Below are 17,278 nucleotides of genomic sequence, written 5' to 3'. Positions count from 1 at the left end.
TGTAAGCGTCTTTTATATCAATCCCCTCCCTCTCTCGAGTTGTTTATATCAAAAGATTCATTAACGATCTCTGTCAGGTGGCGATTCTATTGATCTATTAACACCGCTGTGAACCCCAATCTTTTTATTTACTATTTACGCGCCACCTACTAAATATTAGGCCAAAACCAATTTTCTTTGGTTTTTAAGAATGCGCAAAAATACTGTATAAATATTACAATATAAAATCTAATAAAAATGTAAATCGAGGACAAAAAGAGCTGTTTATCAATGTTTATTTTTCCTGGGGATAGAGAAATAAATAGTTTTGTAATATTTTGGTGTCGTTGAGAACAATAAAATCACTTGATATGCTGGTGAAGTGGTCGTAAACGGGGTGTTTCCTTTTAAGAAGTGTATACATGCGCTCGTCATAACCGCATGAACATTAATGACGTATCCATATCGATTTATTTATACCTGACTTTAGTCAAGCATATTTCAATTCAGCTTCATCACTCGAGGCGAAAGGAAGAGATCGTTTCATTATTTTGGTGTATTAGTAAATAATCACTTTAAACGCTCTGTTTTGCGATAATAAGAATTCAACATTTATTTCACCTGTGTTTAAACGGAAAAAGAAGTATGTGGACTTACAGTTTTTTGGTTTTAATATTTGTCGTCGTCGGCGTTTTAGCTGAGGATAAGTCCGTGACTGTCGGTAATATAACGACAAAGGTTAAAGGTCAGTCTGGGAAAATTGCAGTCTACAGAGGAATGAATGAGAGCGATGGTATAACGATCACTTTCGACGCAATTGAAGAAATAGACACCAACGACGTCAAAATTCAAAGCCATTCGTACAACAACTTTGCTCAGCTTACGTTTACCTTCTCCAACCCTGAAAATACTACTTACATCGATTCCAACGTTACCGTCACACAATTTTCATTCACGTCGAGTATAACGATAGACGGAACTACCGCAATGCTGACTTCATACGTTTTTATATTTACGTCGGATGGTAATATTACAGTAGACGGGAAAAGCGAAGAGGTCATGGCCGGGGATATGAAGTTTAACGCGGAGATTGAGAATTGGCCATTTTGTAATACTTGTCAGAAAGGAAATCAGCAATATACTGGAAAGTACCTCGATTTTTCGGTTGAAATCAAGGGAAAGAAATCGCCGAACGCCACAAGCGGTGGCAAGTACGATCTTGGGGACGGATTATCAGTGCTGACACCAAAACAGGTGAGATTTATTTTCTGTTATAGATGTACATCAAAAATGACGTACAACGTATGAATGTACCTGGAGATGAATGCCAAATTGTATTTTGTAGCAATAACTTTTACTATCTTATAAGTGAAGACGTACTTAAGTTAGCTATGGCATAATTATATCATTAAAATTGGAATAAACTATGTTTTTAGATTATCATAGTACTGCACGTTTGTAACGTCGCTTTTCATTGGATAATTGTGACGTTTATATAGTTTTATATACACGGTTGCTGTCGATTAATTAAAAGAAATCTCGCTTTAAATATTCCTCATAAAATGATGCTTGCTGTATTATAAATTCGTTATAAATATTTCTGACAGGTTATATGGCCGTTTATACACAAGATTTACTCATGAAGTACGCAGAGTGGTTTAATTTGACTAGTACGAGTTTAAGAAAAATAATATATAATTGGTTGCTCATCCCATATAATGAAAAATACTCATTTTCAACTGTCACGACTGTTGATTATTTGGACCACAAGTTAAGGAACACATAGTAGAGCTGTTCTTGCCACTAGATCTAGAAGAAAAAAATATCATAAAATAACGTTGAAATCCAATTCCTTGAGTTAGTTAACTGTATCAAGACGTACACAATTTTGGGTAAAAACAATGAAAGTTTGGTCAACGTTAATACTAGGTTATTTTGATCCAGTGTCAGGTGTAGTTTTATGGACTAAATACGAAGCTTTGATCAAGTGGAAATAACTTTATATAACCATTGGTATAAAGCCTATCTCATAAAGAATACGACACATTTCCTTTTAACTTTGTCTTCAAATGGAGATTTAATGCATTTGAATATGCATAAAAATGTCATAAAATTGCTATCCACTCGTGACTTTCAAGATTACAAATGTACTTCCGGATTTACCTTATTCATAGCACGCGGCGGGTGACGCCACCTCTATATTATTGTATATGTTACCTCTACATACTGATTAGTCGCCGGTAGAAACCGGCGACTATATTTGTAATAGTTTAATATTATACCTATGGTAGGAGAAGCCCTTAAAATCTGAAAATAAAAGCATATCAATCATTGAACAATTAAAGACAACAATTCTTTTTCAGTTATCACAAAAAATCAAACATATGATAACTTTGCTCAGTGGAATGAAATATGTACATACTGACGTCTTAAAAAGCAACATTACAATTTTCATAAAATGAATCAATAACGTATCCCAAAGGATCAGTCATTGAATATTAGAGATATTTTTACTTTTTTCTATGTGTCAAGCATTGCTATTTTATAATAAATAAATCATGAATGATATTTGAAATGACACTTTAGAATTATTTGGTTGTTTATTTTTTATGAGACCTTTTATATTACATTATTTTATCTAATTATAAACAAATGCTCCCTGGTCTTTCGTAAGGGGGCAGGGGACCTAAAAATGAACAATTTTGTATTTCAGTGTGACCAGAAACACAATTCCAAATATTTCAAAATCTGTTTCACAGGCAGATAACCAGTTGCACAGCATTATTCAATGATATATGACATACATTGAAGAAAATAATAGTTTGCATGCATTGCTCCTTCAAAAAATGACTGACAGCAATTTATATTTACCCCCACCCAGCGAAAATCACACCTAAAATATACCAATATGAGCAATCTTCGTGAAGGTGCAGCATACTCTAGAATCCGCCCGATTCCTTTAAAAATATCAGTAACACGCAGTGCAAGCTATGGCATTTTCAGAAATGACCAATAAAGTGTCTGTCATACGTTTAGATTTTTCACAAAATTTATCTGAAATTTCTTACTTGTTTGGCGCCAACTGTCAAAGCTTGATTTTTAACTTTTTCACCTCCATTCGGAGAGTCAGAAATACATATAAAGCTACCAAAATGCTTAGTTTCGGGTAAAAACCCAAAAATACTTCTCATTTCCTACACACAAACAAGAAAGAATTACAATGACAGAGAAATATCAGAAGTTATCAGTACCTTCAAAACACCATGTCTGAGTTATAAAAAAATTTGAATATGTCATTCGAATATGTCCCCTGCCCCCTAAGAATCACGTGACTACATGTTTATATATGTTGTATATCGTTATAAAATCTATTAATAGTTACAGATTGCTGATAAGACAGGTAACTTGTTAATGGTGGTAACTGATAAGATGTACATGTATATCATTGCAATTTTGTACAGATAATTACATAAGTTATTTTTCATTAATCAGGTTCATACTTTATATCATAAGAGAAACCTGTTTACATTAAAAATACATTTTCAAAACCTTTTCCTTTCTTCTTGGTAAAGGGTTTAACTTGGCCCTTTCTGTCAAACATTCGACAAGAAAGTTCATTTGTTTACTTTAGGTTGAACATCCCAAAGTAATGTTTAAGAGGCACATTATTGAAATATATAATGGTAATAGTTGATTTCGGTATATTCCGTCGGTTTCCGTCACCCAGGTTTCCAAAACGGTATGACGTCAGGGGTCCGGAATCGTATTAGATACATGAAAAATTTAATAAACTATCTTTGTGTTGATAGTTTATCGCACTGAAGGGCAATTAAACGTTAATTTTATATATCGTATGTAACGATTGGAATACGTGTATTGATTTCAACTAAATAATATATTTTTTTATAGCACATAATAATGATGTACAGCACTTTTACAGTAAAATTGTATTGTTTCATGTAATAATTAAATATATATTTTCATAGTTACTTTGCAAATATTTGATGATCGGTAATTATTTGTCGGAAAGTATCTGAATCTGAAAAAGTCTAGTAACCTATACGGATTTCAATGTATGGTACAACAGTATATGCTTAAAGTATAATTACAAGAAGAATTACCAGCATAGCACTTGCCTTACAAGCCTCAGTGGCAAACATTACTCAACTCATTGTTCCTCTTATTTTAATTTTATACTTGAACCATTTAACTTATATTGTACCATCTTATTTCCTACAAAACTTCTACAAATAAAAACTAAAAACACTCGAATGCAATATGCGAGAACGCTTGTATTTAGGGACAGTACACAAGATGACATAATAAACGTGCAAATACATGTATAGCATAAAGCAATAAATATTGTAATTGGTTAATAAATTTTATCTCTGTCATATAAATGTTTTGCAAATCGTGGTCGACTCGTCCAGGAAAAACCAAAAACAAAAAACCCCTTTTAAAGTTTTTGAATTGATTTCAGTGTTATTTAAGGGAAAATATTTTTGGAAACCTGTGCCCATTTGCCATCACAGGAAAGTGACTGTCAAATACCACCGAATGTTGGGCCTCATCCTTGCAAAACATTTAACATTTATACAAAACGATGTAAAATGTCTACACTATGTTTCCGTTAAAAATTAAACAATACATTTTATTTAGGCAAAGCTTGTACGCTTTTAAAATATTGTACATTTCACATAATAATTTTGGCATTGAATTTGAATGTGTGAGTGTCCCTAAGAGTTGCTCGCTAGAAACTGATTTCCGAATATGAAAACCCCGATTAAATACAGCTCGAATCATTCGAGCGAACAAAGAATGTACATAAACCGGTTTTGTATTAAAAACGCTAGTACAAAGGTACTCATCTATACGTTGTAACGATGAGTACCAAATATTCTTATATTTATGATAATACAATCGTTTTTCTATCCGGCGATTTGATGCTTTAGCATCAAAATCTCTACTTGTTGTCACCTTTTACAATATAATTAACATTGTATCGATCTTGAATGCAATCTATGATAAGAACCATTAAATCACCATGGAAACTTGTAATTCATCATATCACGTCTTATAGATTGATTATAAGAGCTTGTGATAACGGTTCATTATTCCATCGTATTTCACAAACCAATCAGCATTAATTAGATAGACTGGTTTTGTTATAGACGGATGTATATGTCAAATAAGCACGACAATTTGTGACACAGTCTGTCCAAGCACGTGTCATAAGAATGCCATTGCATGCAAGTAATTTAGGCGCGGGGAACATCCAGTAACATAAAAAAAACTCCTTCATCGATTTTATAATGATTTAGTTGATTTTTCAGTTGTAGACTGATTGTTTCGCCGTAACTTCCGGTATATTTATCTGGTTTAATTGTCCCTTTCCTTTTTTCGCAGACAAATTTGCTGGTTATTCACCATCATTTACCCAGTACCCATGCAGTATTTTCTGCATAATGCCATTACTAAATATCAGACAAAATTATTGCTTTTATTTTGGTGTCAACAGACAAGGATAAAGTTGGATCTATTGTTGACGATGTACTAAGCAGCCAATGTTTCATGCACGACTATCTATTTTTAAAGATACATCGTGTGTAAGAAAGACTTCATAGCTGGCACCTTTTTTAAGCGACAGCTAGCAATACAATGTTAGATCTACTTAATACAATGAAGTTGGGTTTTTTTCATCTCAAGGTGATATTTGACAACACGACTACTGAGGACATGCCAAGTGGCTACCCAAAACTAGAAGTGAAAGGCTCTAAACAAACTTTCATATTCCGTTTCCGAAAATTCGACAAGTCAGCACTTTATGACCCAATTGTCTCCGTAGGAAATGAAGATGGCGGTGACGATGGTGGAGATGACTCCGGCACTGACACAGAAACCGATGTTGCAACATCAGGAATTTCTGCAAAAGTATTGGGGAAATCCGGAAAAATCACTTTGGCACAGACTAAAGGTATATCGTTATTTCATCTACATCATAAGTCAAGATATGTTTTAATAAAGCTAAGGAATGAATTCTAAAAAGAAATCAAGTCTTGTACAAATTATAATATTAAGATAAATTTATAAAACATGCATCATAAACTTGTAAATGTTCGTCGTATTTCCTCACTTTCATTGTCTGTATCTGACCGCTGTCGGAATAATTGATACGGAAAATGACGGAACTCGCCGAATATATACTTAAACGAATTTTTATATTATATTGATTATTGACAAGGTATTCTGCCTCTGACACTTAGTACTTATTTTAATGTTTGGTATTAGTATGTTTTATTTTGTAAACCAGTGTACCAATCATAATATTACATAACCCCCTAACTTGATCATAGCTCTTTTAGCTTAGTGCAAAATATTCACTTTAAACAGGATATTCATTAAAAGAAATTTATTTAATTGTTGTTATATCTTTTTGTTTTCACCGACGCAAATTTTATTTTTGTTTATTGGAACATATCACTATGCAACATGGAGTTAAGGCTTTAAATTATATATAACCCATCATAACTGTAAACAACTCATTTAATTATGTCTTGTTAACTTCGGCATCAAATATTGGAATAAGGCTAAGCACGATTCTAAAGTTAACGCTTTACTAGCACTAGTATATAAAATTTTCTTTGTTGAAACCAAAATTTGAATAACTGTTTGTATAAAACTTTAAATAAGGGAGAAGGAAGAAATGAAGGCTGTAATCATTTTTATTAAGTTTATTGTCAAGTTTCGAATATGAATTAAGAAGTTTCTGTAATTGGCTCACCCGCACAAAGCTCCCTTTAAGATATTTCTGCCTGTATGAATTAAATTGAATTTCATTTCGGCAAACGGCCAACTATCTTTTCATATTCTTTAAAATTTTAACTTTATATAAAAGAATGAATAAATAGAAAATTTATGGAATATTTAGTAACTGCGCAAATTATGTGTCAAAAATATTGATTCATGGTGTATTTCAACATCGCAAATAAAGTATGGAGTGTCTGTATTGGTGTACACATGATGATATCTCAATAGATGTCCATCACTGATTGCCAAAGTTATGGCGTCTAAATGTCACGAATGTGGTTCATTATATTGTCGTAAATGAGATCACTTGGCTACCGGAAGTAGATATTCATATCTCACAGTCAGGAAACACATTTCTAGCCACACTTAGACAGATCAATGCTTGTTTATGGACAAACTATGATCACTTAAATATATTTCAAATGTTTATCATTAGCTTTGATATATAAGAAGGAAGTTAACGGAACGTTCAAATATATTATTCATAATTCAAAAATAACAGCAAAGGATATAAAATGAAAACCTTACACCAATACACTCACGTTATGTGAACTTATGATTATGATACTTTGACGATATTTTTCCAATTTACGTTCCAATTCATGCATTTGTTATAAATGGGTGTTACTCATAATGAGTGTAAACCATTTTACATGTTAACGCTTCGGTACAACTTTGATTGCCATCATCTCTCGAAAATAGTTTAAATATTTCGACAATCCTGTTCTTTCAAAATAGCTGAAATGAACGTTTTTGAATGAATGAGTTTCGCGCATCACTTCATTTGACGCTACTCTTCCTTGTTTAATTTAACGCGGCTAATAGTTAAAACAAAATCCCCGTGTTTTGGCTCGTCTGCTTCGATTAAAAAGTCGAGCTGCGGCGTCGTTGTAATGTAATCGTCGTCTCGTGCAAAAACTATTTTGTAGCACATTATTAAAACAATTTAAAAGGTATCAACACGAAACTTTGAATACTTGATTATTATGACAATTCACGAATTAACAATTGTGAGTCTTGAGGCATTATCCTTAAAGCAATATTTCTAGGAAGACATGCCCTTTTTAACTTGAATGTTGGTTCTTGACAGCCGTTGGTCTTAACAGACGAGAGTTTTATTGTACGTTATGTAGTTTCTGTAATTTGTACCATTGCTCACACTGTGCAACAAGCGTTGTCCAAATTTGATAATTTAACGAAGGATATATGTGCCTTGATATATTATATGAATATGACCAATTAGAACTTTATTATTTTTCTGACGTAACAAATGTTCCATTTACGGTTACAGCGAAAAAAATACCCCACCCACACCTGCAGAGCGTAAACAAATATTTTGAAGTAAATTACCAGCGCAAACTGATGATAAATTATTCAGTCATTCTCGTAGGGAAGGAAAACTTCCCTTTTATTTCTTTTACCAGCATTTCATGATACATTTCATTAGTGAAATTAAAGCGAATAAGTTATGTATTTGTTGATAGTGACTTTTTTGAAGGGAAAAGGGTGTGTATGTGTGCGTGCGTAGTTTTGCATGTATAAGGTATCAAATAAATGTAACATAACTGATCACTTCAGGCGAAAGTAAATGGGGTTAAGTCTTTTTAATTTAAAAAGATGTGAATTTGTTTTTCACTCTTTAATATTTTATCCATTTATTTTGAAGGGGTGAACTTTTCAATATACATATTAACAGAATAAGTACCAAAACAAACGTGATCATCCCTGTTTCATTATCAAAATTCCTTTTTTTATAAATTCAGGGGAAGACAAGAAGAGTGTTACTATAGAATTTGATAACCTCAAGGAGAAGAAGGACAACGGAGACGCCGTCAAAGATTCCGGCCACTTATTAAATACATTTGCGAATCAGGACTTTACATTCGAGTAAGTACATCTACTTAATTAACATAATTATGTTGTTGTTCCGGGTCAGAGTTTATGACAATAATAATCCTATAGGTTTCAAATTATGCTTTTCCGTCATGGATTTAGATTACATACAACGAACTAAATTAACGAATCTTATGACAGTATGTAATTAGAATATAGCTGTTGCTTTATTTTATATACTAATCCATTTTATTCCCAAGAAACTGGCTAAATCCCGTCACAATGCACCGTCACAATGTACCGCTGTTGTGCTACCATTGTGAATATGATTTTTCTTGATTCATCCGAAATCATACATCATATTATTTATTTATTAATTTATGTATTTATTTATTTGTTTATTCATTCATTCATTCATTCATTCATTCATTCATTCATTCATTCATTCATTCATTCATTCATTCATTCATTCATTATCCCCCGCCGAAAAAGCGGCGGGGGATATAGTAATAGTCTCCGTCCCTCCGTCCGACCTTCCGTCCGTCCGTCCGTCCTTCCGTCCGACATTTTTGTCCGGAGCATATCTCTAAATGTATTTGAGTTATCAACTTGAAACTTCATAGGTGGATAGACCTCATTGAGGAGGAGTGCAGTGCACAAGAATGATAACTCTACCCTGCATAATTTTTGAGTTATTGCCCTTTGTTATTTTTCAAAATTGATTTTTGTCCAGAGCATAACTCAAAAAGCCTATGAGATATCAACATGAAACTTCATAGGTGCATAGATCTCACTCAGGAGGTGTGCAGTGCACAAGAATGATAACTCTACCTTTCATAATTTTTGAGTTATTGCCCTTTGTTATTTTTCATACTTAATTTTTCACCTGAGTGGAGCATAACTCAAAAAGTGTTTGAGATATCAACATGAAATGTCATAGGTGGATAGATCTTATTGAGGAGGAATGCTGTGCGCAAGAATGGTAACTCTTCCCTATACAATTTTTTAGTTTTGGCCCTTTGTTCTTTTTCATGCTATTTTGTCCTGAGCTTATCTCAAAAAGTATTTGAAGTATAAACTTGAAACTTCATAGCTGGATGGATCTCATTGAGGAGGAGTGCAGTGCACAAGAATGATAACTCTACCCTGCATAATTTTTTAGTTATTGCCCTTTGTTATTTTTCAAAATTAATTTTTGTCCAGAGCATAACTCAAAAAGCCTTTGAGATATCAACATGAAACTTCATAGGTGCATAGATCTCACTCAGGAGGTGTGCAGTGCACAAGAATGATAACTCTACCTTTCATAATTTTTGAGTTATTGCCCTTTGTTATTTTTCATACCTAATTTTTCACCCGAGTGGAGCATAACTCAAAAGTGTTTGAGATGTCAACATGAAATGTCATAGGTGGATAGATATTATTGAGGAGGAATGCTGTGCACAAGAATGATAACTCTTCCCTATACAATATTTGAGTTATTCCTCTTTGTGCTTTTTCATAATATTTTGTCCGGAGCTTATCTCAAAAAGTATTTGAAGTATCAACTTGAAACTTCATAGCTGGATGGATCTCATTAAGGAGGTGTGCAGTGCACAAGAACGATAACTCTACCCTGCATAATTGTTTAGTTATTGCCCTTTGTTATTTTTCAAAATTAATTTTTGTCCAGAGCATAACTCAAAAGGCCTTTGAGATATCATTATGAAACTTCATAGGTGCATAGATCTAACTCAGGAGGTTTGCAGTGCACAAGAACGATAACTATACCTTTTATAATTTTTGAGTTATTGCCCTTTGTTATTTTTCATACTTAATTTTTCAATTCAATTTTTTTCTTAAAAGTATTTGAGGTATCAACTTGAAACTTCATAGGTGGATAGATTTTACTGAGGAGGGATGCAGCACACAAGAATGATAACCTACCCTGCATTATTTTTCAGTAATTGCCCTTTGTTATTTTCAGCCATCAGTATTCACATAGGTTTCAAATCTGTAATCACTATAGCCATCAGTTTTCATTACCAAAAGACCTTAAAATGGAGTTATTCTGCTCTTCTACACATACATTCTTCCAATGAGCAAACACATTCAGCGGGGGATGGCCATGTTGACATGGCTCTTGTTCATTTTTAAATCAACTGTCAACAAGGATCCCAACGGGATTCCCTACAGCTTATACTTATTACTTGTGTTCAATACTTATTCACGACTTTGTGACGGAGAAAGTTTGATGTGGGCACTATTTGTGTAATATTATAAAATGCATTTCTAACTATTTGAAACAGGGCTCCAGCAGACGACACATATCCGGGTACCAGTATTTCGGTCAAACGATTGACCTTCCAGTCAACTTTGAATAACGGAGCGTCCCTTAAAATTCATATTTATATCTTTAAACAAGCTGGCAACATTACCCAGGAAAATGAAACTGTGGCCGTTACAGAAGGTATTCAGTTTTTCTCTTTCATTTTTAATGAAAATTCTAGTTTTTATAAACATTTGAGCCGTGTCACGACAAAACCAACATAATGGGTTTGCGACCAGCATGGATCCAGACCAGCCTGCGCATCCGCGCAGTCTGATCAGGATTCATGCTGTTCGCTTACAAACCCTATAACAAGTAGAGAAACTGATAGCGAACAGCATGGATCCTGATCAGACTGCGCGGATGCGCATGCTGGTCTGGACCCATGCTGGTCGCAAACCCATTATGTTGGTTTTGTCGTGACGCGGCTCATTTGATTATGATTGTGATCTTGTAACATGTAAGTTTCGTTAATATGCATGATTATAAACTTGTTATTTTAGGGCCACTTGAAACATTTGTTAAACACTAAATATTAAGTTTATAGAATGGACATCTAATATTTAATATAATTTTAAAAGGTCAATGTTAAGATTATAAAAATATAATAAAACATGTTACGATATAAAGTTCATTAATGAGTTGAGCAAAATTCGTTGTTTTTGTATTTTCTGATCGCAAGATCAGTAAATACATAGCTAACATCCACGGTCTAACACAAATTTTCCTAACAGACCTAACAACGCAAAGTAGTTCTCACTCAGAACTGCTTAAAAACCAGCAATTTAAAATAAAGAATAATTTTTAATGTATGCATTTAACGAATTACAGTGCATTAAAAGTTTAGAGTAGTTAATAGAAACATGAGGTTACAATCACAAATTTCGCGGATGAATATCTTTTTTACCCAATGAAAAATGTTCGGCTATTTCCGTAAAGCTTAATCAATGAAAATGCTATTTTTAGCTATGTCGATTACCGAATACTCCAGAGCGTAGTACACATAAATCTGACTGTCGAGTAGTGGAATATATACATGTCGTACTGTTTTAGCGAGAAGATTTTCGCTAAATTATTTTCATCAGTGTTAAACAATAGGTTTATAGTGAAGAAAATACCTTGAAATTAGTAAGGATTACAAGCACGGAATGGAAATTCTCAATTTAGAATTACAATGTATTTGTTATTATTCAAGCTACATATGTATTACTTCACCGTGGTGCAGAGGTAGCGCGCTCGTTTTGGGTGTGAGAGGCCCAAGGTTCAAATCCTAGTCGAGGCAACTTTTTTTTTTTTGAAGTGTCTTTTTTAAGGAAGTAGCCACGATATGCAAGGATAAAGTATGGCTGTCATAAAAAATGAAAATGACCCTTTTATGCAACTCTAGTCATGCAAAATTCCATATGTATCAATCTCAAACTGTTATAGACGCAGTCGCTGCGTAAGATTAATTATAGTATATAAAAATAAACTTATATAGGAAAATACATACAGATAGTCAGTATGATTTAGATTGCAAAGATCAGAAAATACCACAGAGGTTGCAGCCCTTTGATTGTTTAATGGAATGTCAAATGTTTTTATTAGATGGGAAAATGTCATAAAACGTTATTTTCAGATGTCCGAAATGCAATATTTAGATAATATAATGGTCATTAAATTTTTTACAGAATGCAAAGTGAAATATTAAAATTCAGTTTAAAGAAGGAATTAAATTTTTTAAAATAGTAAATGCCAAATTCAATATTAAAAAAATATATAAACTTGAAGTATCCATTATCGAGAATTCACAGTTCAACGATTAAATTACGAGTAATCTGGAATTGTCAATTTAATATTTTAATTTCACGAGCTAATTATTTATATTTCAGGAAATGTCAAGTTCAATATTGAAATAATGAACTGGAAATTCTGCGGTGGAGCAGTATCCTGCCAGCAAAGCGAAGTAGGCAAATACCTGGACATTGATATTGTGATGAAGGGTAAAAGTGGCAGCACCAAGAAAGACGATACTGATGCCAAATACACCTTGGGCGACAGTGGAAGTGTGATGCTGTCAAGAAAGGTAAATACTTTATACATTACTTTACATTGCACCGCATCAGGTCACATTACTGTACATTACATTACATTACATTACAGTACAGTACATTACATTGTAGTACATTACAGTACAGTACATTACAGTACATTATATTACAGTACATTACAGTATAGTACAGTACATACACATTACAGTATAGTATATTATAGTATATTTAAGATAAGTGAATTATTAACTTACACAGAAATGATATACTCACTATAAGCTGTAAGGAGTATCTTATCGTCTATTTATTATGTTTATGTTCTTATTTTTGTTTCATTATATTTATTTTTGGGGGCGGTGTGGGGTGCTATCTTGCCGTCAATTACAAGCGCCAGTTTTTCTCCGGCCAGGAGCCTGTTTTACCTGAAGTAATACAGAGAGGATTGCCGTAGTTTTCTCAAAAATCCAAACAAATATATATTGCTTTTCATTGTCACCGTGTTGACTTATGACATGTATGAAGCATGCTTTTATTAGGGCTTTTCCCTATGCTGTAAATTCATTGAAGAGGTTAGGTTTCTACATAAATTATTAAGTGTTAAGTAATTGTGTCTTAGATTTATAACTTGTTTGAACAAAAGTTTTGACTCAAGGAGATAACAACATGTTGTAAAAATGTCAATCGTTAAAATATTAGTGAATTAGTATTTTGTATGGAAGTCAAAATACTACTTTGTTTACATTTTGCTACCTTTACAACTAATAACTACATGTATGGCGCTACTTTTTCAGTTGTTAAACATCTAACATGCACTTAATCCATTATTTAAACATTATTAGGCGCATGTTTGACATCTTTAAAAAAAAATAAAAATATGGATTTCTGAGGCATAATGTACCATTAAAGCCGATATTCACTTTGACAATATATGTTTGAAAATTTCCCATATGTTGTGAGTCATATGATATGATAGGAATCAGTAACAGATGTTTTACGTTCATGTAAATGTATATATATAAAACCCAGTTGTCGCATGTATAATCATTGTGACTAATTAAAATCGATCAGTCTATAGGAAAAAAATAATTCAGTAAAGTTAATTACAATTGTAAATTTTTATGATCTCAAGTGTTATACATGTATATACATTGTAGTATAAATTACCTGGTTTTGCTTAACACTATGTACTTCGCTAAGGGAAACAAAACAAAGATTGAACTATATAGTATATATCAATCATTTCCGCCATCTTTACAAGTTTCACTATCATGACGTTAATTAATTAAAACTGGCTTATGCTCGTATTTTCTTACTTTTACATGAAGGACAGTAAAATGTCAAGAATGAGCTGATTTTAATCAGACTGTTATCACCTACTTGACCTTAACCTTGTTCAATTTATATGATAGACTCGTCCATTTAGAAATGATTAGTGTTGATTAATTGCGATTCAGAATACATCAGACGAGAATATAAGGTTTTATCAGAATGTCGTCACGTGTATTCAAGCTTTTAAATGGCGACGTACATAAATCATTGTCGCTGATAGCGTTCTGTACAGGAAGCTGGCCCAGTCTATTTCGTATTGATCGAATTTGATAATTTACTGAATTAATTGAATATTTGATTTCTGCTTTTAGATTAAAGTAGATGGTGCAAGCGATCTTGTTGATATGGAACCTTCCTATCCGATGTTTATGAAGCAGGGAAGCAAAGACATCTTCCGGTTCCGGTTTCCCAAATTCACAACCAGCGTTCTTTATGATCCAACTATTTATTTGGCTGTTTCTGACGACACAAGCAGCGCTGTTCAACAAACCGTGTCCGTTTTTATGTTTGCAACGATGGCCTTTTTTGTATTTTTTGTTATAATTGAACCGATTGAGGTAGAAATGTTGTCCTTTTAAATACAAAAAGCAATAAGAAGTGAAACCACTTCGTCAAGAAAAAAGTGTGATCTTGGTATCATGTTTAACTTCAACATTCGTTCTCTTTGATTAGAAACTATATTGGACACAATAATTCTAAATCATCTAAGCCAGGAGTAGTATTAACAGATAAATTTAGGAATTTACAGGACACAACTGAATGAATGCATTAACAATGTGATCTATTAGATGAAAACAAAAATTAAACCGAAATAATACGAACTTTCTTTTAAAACACATTATACTGTGAACATTAAACTGTCGACTGGCGAAATGTATGCACAGATGATCAGTCACAACAAAGCGCATGTTTTTATTCTCTTACCTGTTTATTTCCCTTTTCACACAACGCCAGTAAGTATTTCAGCATTACATCCCTTTGTATTTCTATTTCGTCAACGAAACTATGCGATACAATAAAACTCGTTTCGTCGTTTAGTGGTATTCGTTAATGAGCTAATTTTTGTATTTGATACAATATTTGAGCCGTGCCATGATAAAACCAACATAATGGGTTTGCGACCAGCATAGATCCAGATCAGTCTGCGCATCCTCACAGTCTGATCAGGATCCATGCTGTTCGCCTACCAACCCTATTACAAGTAGAGAAACTGAGAGCGAACAACATGGATCCTGATCAGACTGCGCAGATGCGCAGGCTGGTCTTGATCCATGCTGGTCGCAAACGCATTATGTTGGTTTTGTCGTGACGCGGCTCATTTTATAAATAATGTTGATGTTTTTTCTCCTTTTGCTATAAGGGTGAATGGTGAAATTTGATCTTTATGTTAACTGTTAGAAAGGTGTATTTCTGTTCGTTGTTCAAATCTGTTTGTTGTTCAAATATCATGTGTTCTTTAAAACGTTTTCTACAAGTTTTGCTTGAAGTTATAAGCATTTCATTAGTATATGTACTTCATTGACTCGGACATAGGGAATTGTCTATGAATCATCTTATATTGCAATTTCATCTTACACTTCATTCTATTATATCTTAATTATTTTTACTCAACAAAGATATATAAACTTATCTGAAACATTGTTTAAAGTGGAGTGGTCTACAATGGACATAATTATTTTCCATAAGTATTTTAAATATTAATACAAACAATAGCAATGTATTATTATAATATTTATATTTATATTGCTTGAAAAAAAGTTGATTATTTAGTATGAACATTTTATGATGAATAATAAATTTTATCGGAACATTTTATTTTCTACTATGTAAAGAAACTTGTTAGATCGGATCACGAATCGAACATTTACCGACAACATCCATATATAATTATTTCGTTGTTTAAGTCTGATACTAAATACTATCACAGTAATTATTTATTGCATTACAAACCTGCCATTATAGACCAATTCACTTTAAATATAGATTAATGTTTACAAATAAACATTAATAAAATTAAGTAAGTAAAGAACGACGTAGCCATTTGACCAATTTAATTTGGCAACTGCTTACTAATGAACGCTTACCAATTTAGTGTTTGGAATTATTTCATAAACTGGCGTTTTACTAAACTGATTGAACCGCCTACGTGGTCGAGGGGTTAGAGTCGATGACTTCTAATCCAGTTACCTCTCTGGCGTGGGTTCGATCCCCGGGAGATGCTTTGGTAGTTTAGCGCGGAGGAAGGTAATCTAGTACTGGTGTAACTCTCCAGGAACGATGGTTAGGAAACTACCCGCCTATATGACTGAAATACTGTTGGGAAAAGGCGTAACATGAAACAAACAAACAAACAAACAAACAAACTAAACTGATTAATAGTTAAGCAATTTACCAAACTAAGTATTTATGATTTATTTGGAATACTTCAATCATTTTGGTCAACAAAACAATTTAAATACTAAACAATTGAATGGTGCGAAGTTGGCACAACTTTTAATGCATGAAGATATAAAAAATATATATCTGACATTAAGTTAGTTGTTATTTCGCATTAATAATGAATGATAATAAAACATTAAGGTTACGAATATATTGGAACATTTTGAAATTGAGGTAAATTGAAATGTTTTTGTTTTCTCCTATAGTTATTTGGTATTGTTACAGTTTTTCTTCCAGATGTAGTTTAATTGTCGTTAAAATTACATACGAAATGCCTTCACCACGTTTGTGAATTTGGTATTAATTAAAGATATTTACATGAAATACATTTTGTCTCAGATTTCATGTATAGGTTAGTGTTAATTAGTAAGCATTTCAGCTATTGGACCAATTTTATTTGGTAAATGCTTGCTAATGAACCCAACCAATTTAGTGTTTGAAATTATTTTAATTAACAATCGATATAAGATATAATAAATGATTACTAGTTAGCCGATTTACTAAAGGAAATGTAAATTTATTTGAAATGCTATTATCCTATTGGACAACAAAT

The 17,278-nt window shown here is 32.8% G+C and overlaps 1 protein-coding gene across 1 annotated transcript; it reads left to right on the top strand.

The window, feature by feature from the left end:
• Window positions 1-343: 343 nt before the first annotated feature.
• Window positions 344-16,591, top strand: LOC132744895 (uncharacterized). Its single transcript, XM_060733688.1, has 6 exons — window positions 344-1,233; window positions 5,686-5,953; window positions 8,550-8,673; window positions 10,908-11,068; window positions 12,799-12,992; window positions 14,598-16,591. Exons 1-6 carry the CDS (start codon window positions 625-627, stop codon window positions 14,862-14,864), a joined length of 1,623 nt encoding a protein of 540 aa, XP_060589671.1. The 5' UTR covers window positions 344-624; the 3' UTR covers window positions 14,865-16,591.
• The last annotated feature ends 687 nt before the right edge of the window (window positions 16,592-17,278 follow it).

Source organism: Ruditapes philippinarum, unplaced genomic scaffold (assembly GCF_026571515.1).
Source record: "Ruditapes philippinarum isolate M1 unplaced genomic scaffold, ASM2657151v2 ctg1794_1_1_1_1, whole genome shotgun sequence".
Classification (NCBI taxonomy): Eukaryota; Metazoa; Mollusca; class Bivalvia; order Venerida; family Veneridae; genus Ruditapes; species Ruditapes philippinarum.
This window is presented reverse-complemented; position numbering and strand designations above follow the sequence as displayed.

Excerpts from the sequence above, each read along its gene's own strand:
- LOC132744895 (XM_060733688.1), top strand. The coding sequence starts at position 625 with ATGTGGACTTACAGTTTTTTGGTTTTAATATTTGTCGTCGTCGGCGTT. Across the intron at positions 5,954-8,549 it reads CACTTTGGCACAGACTAAAG|GGGAAGACAAGAAGAGTGTT; the intron begins GTATATCGTTAT and ends TTATAAATTCAG. Across the intron at positions 12,993-14,597 it reads GTGTGATGCTGTCAAGAAAG|ATTAAAGTAGATGGTGCAAG; the intron begins GTAAATACTTTA and ends TTCTGCTTTTAG.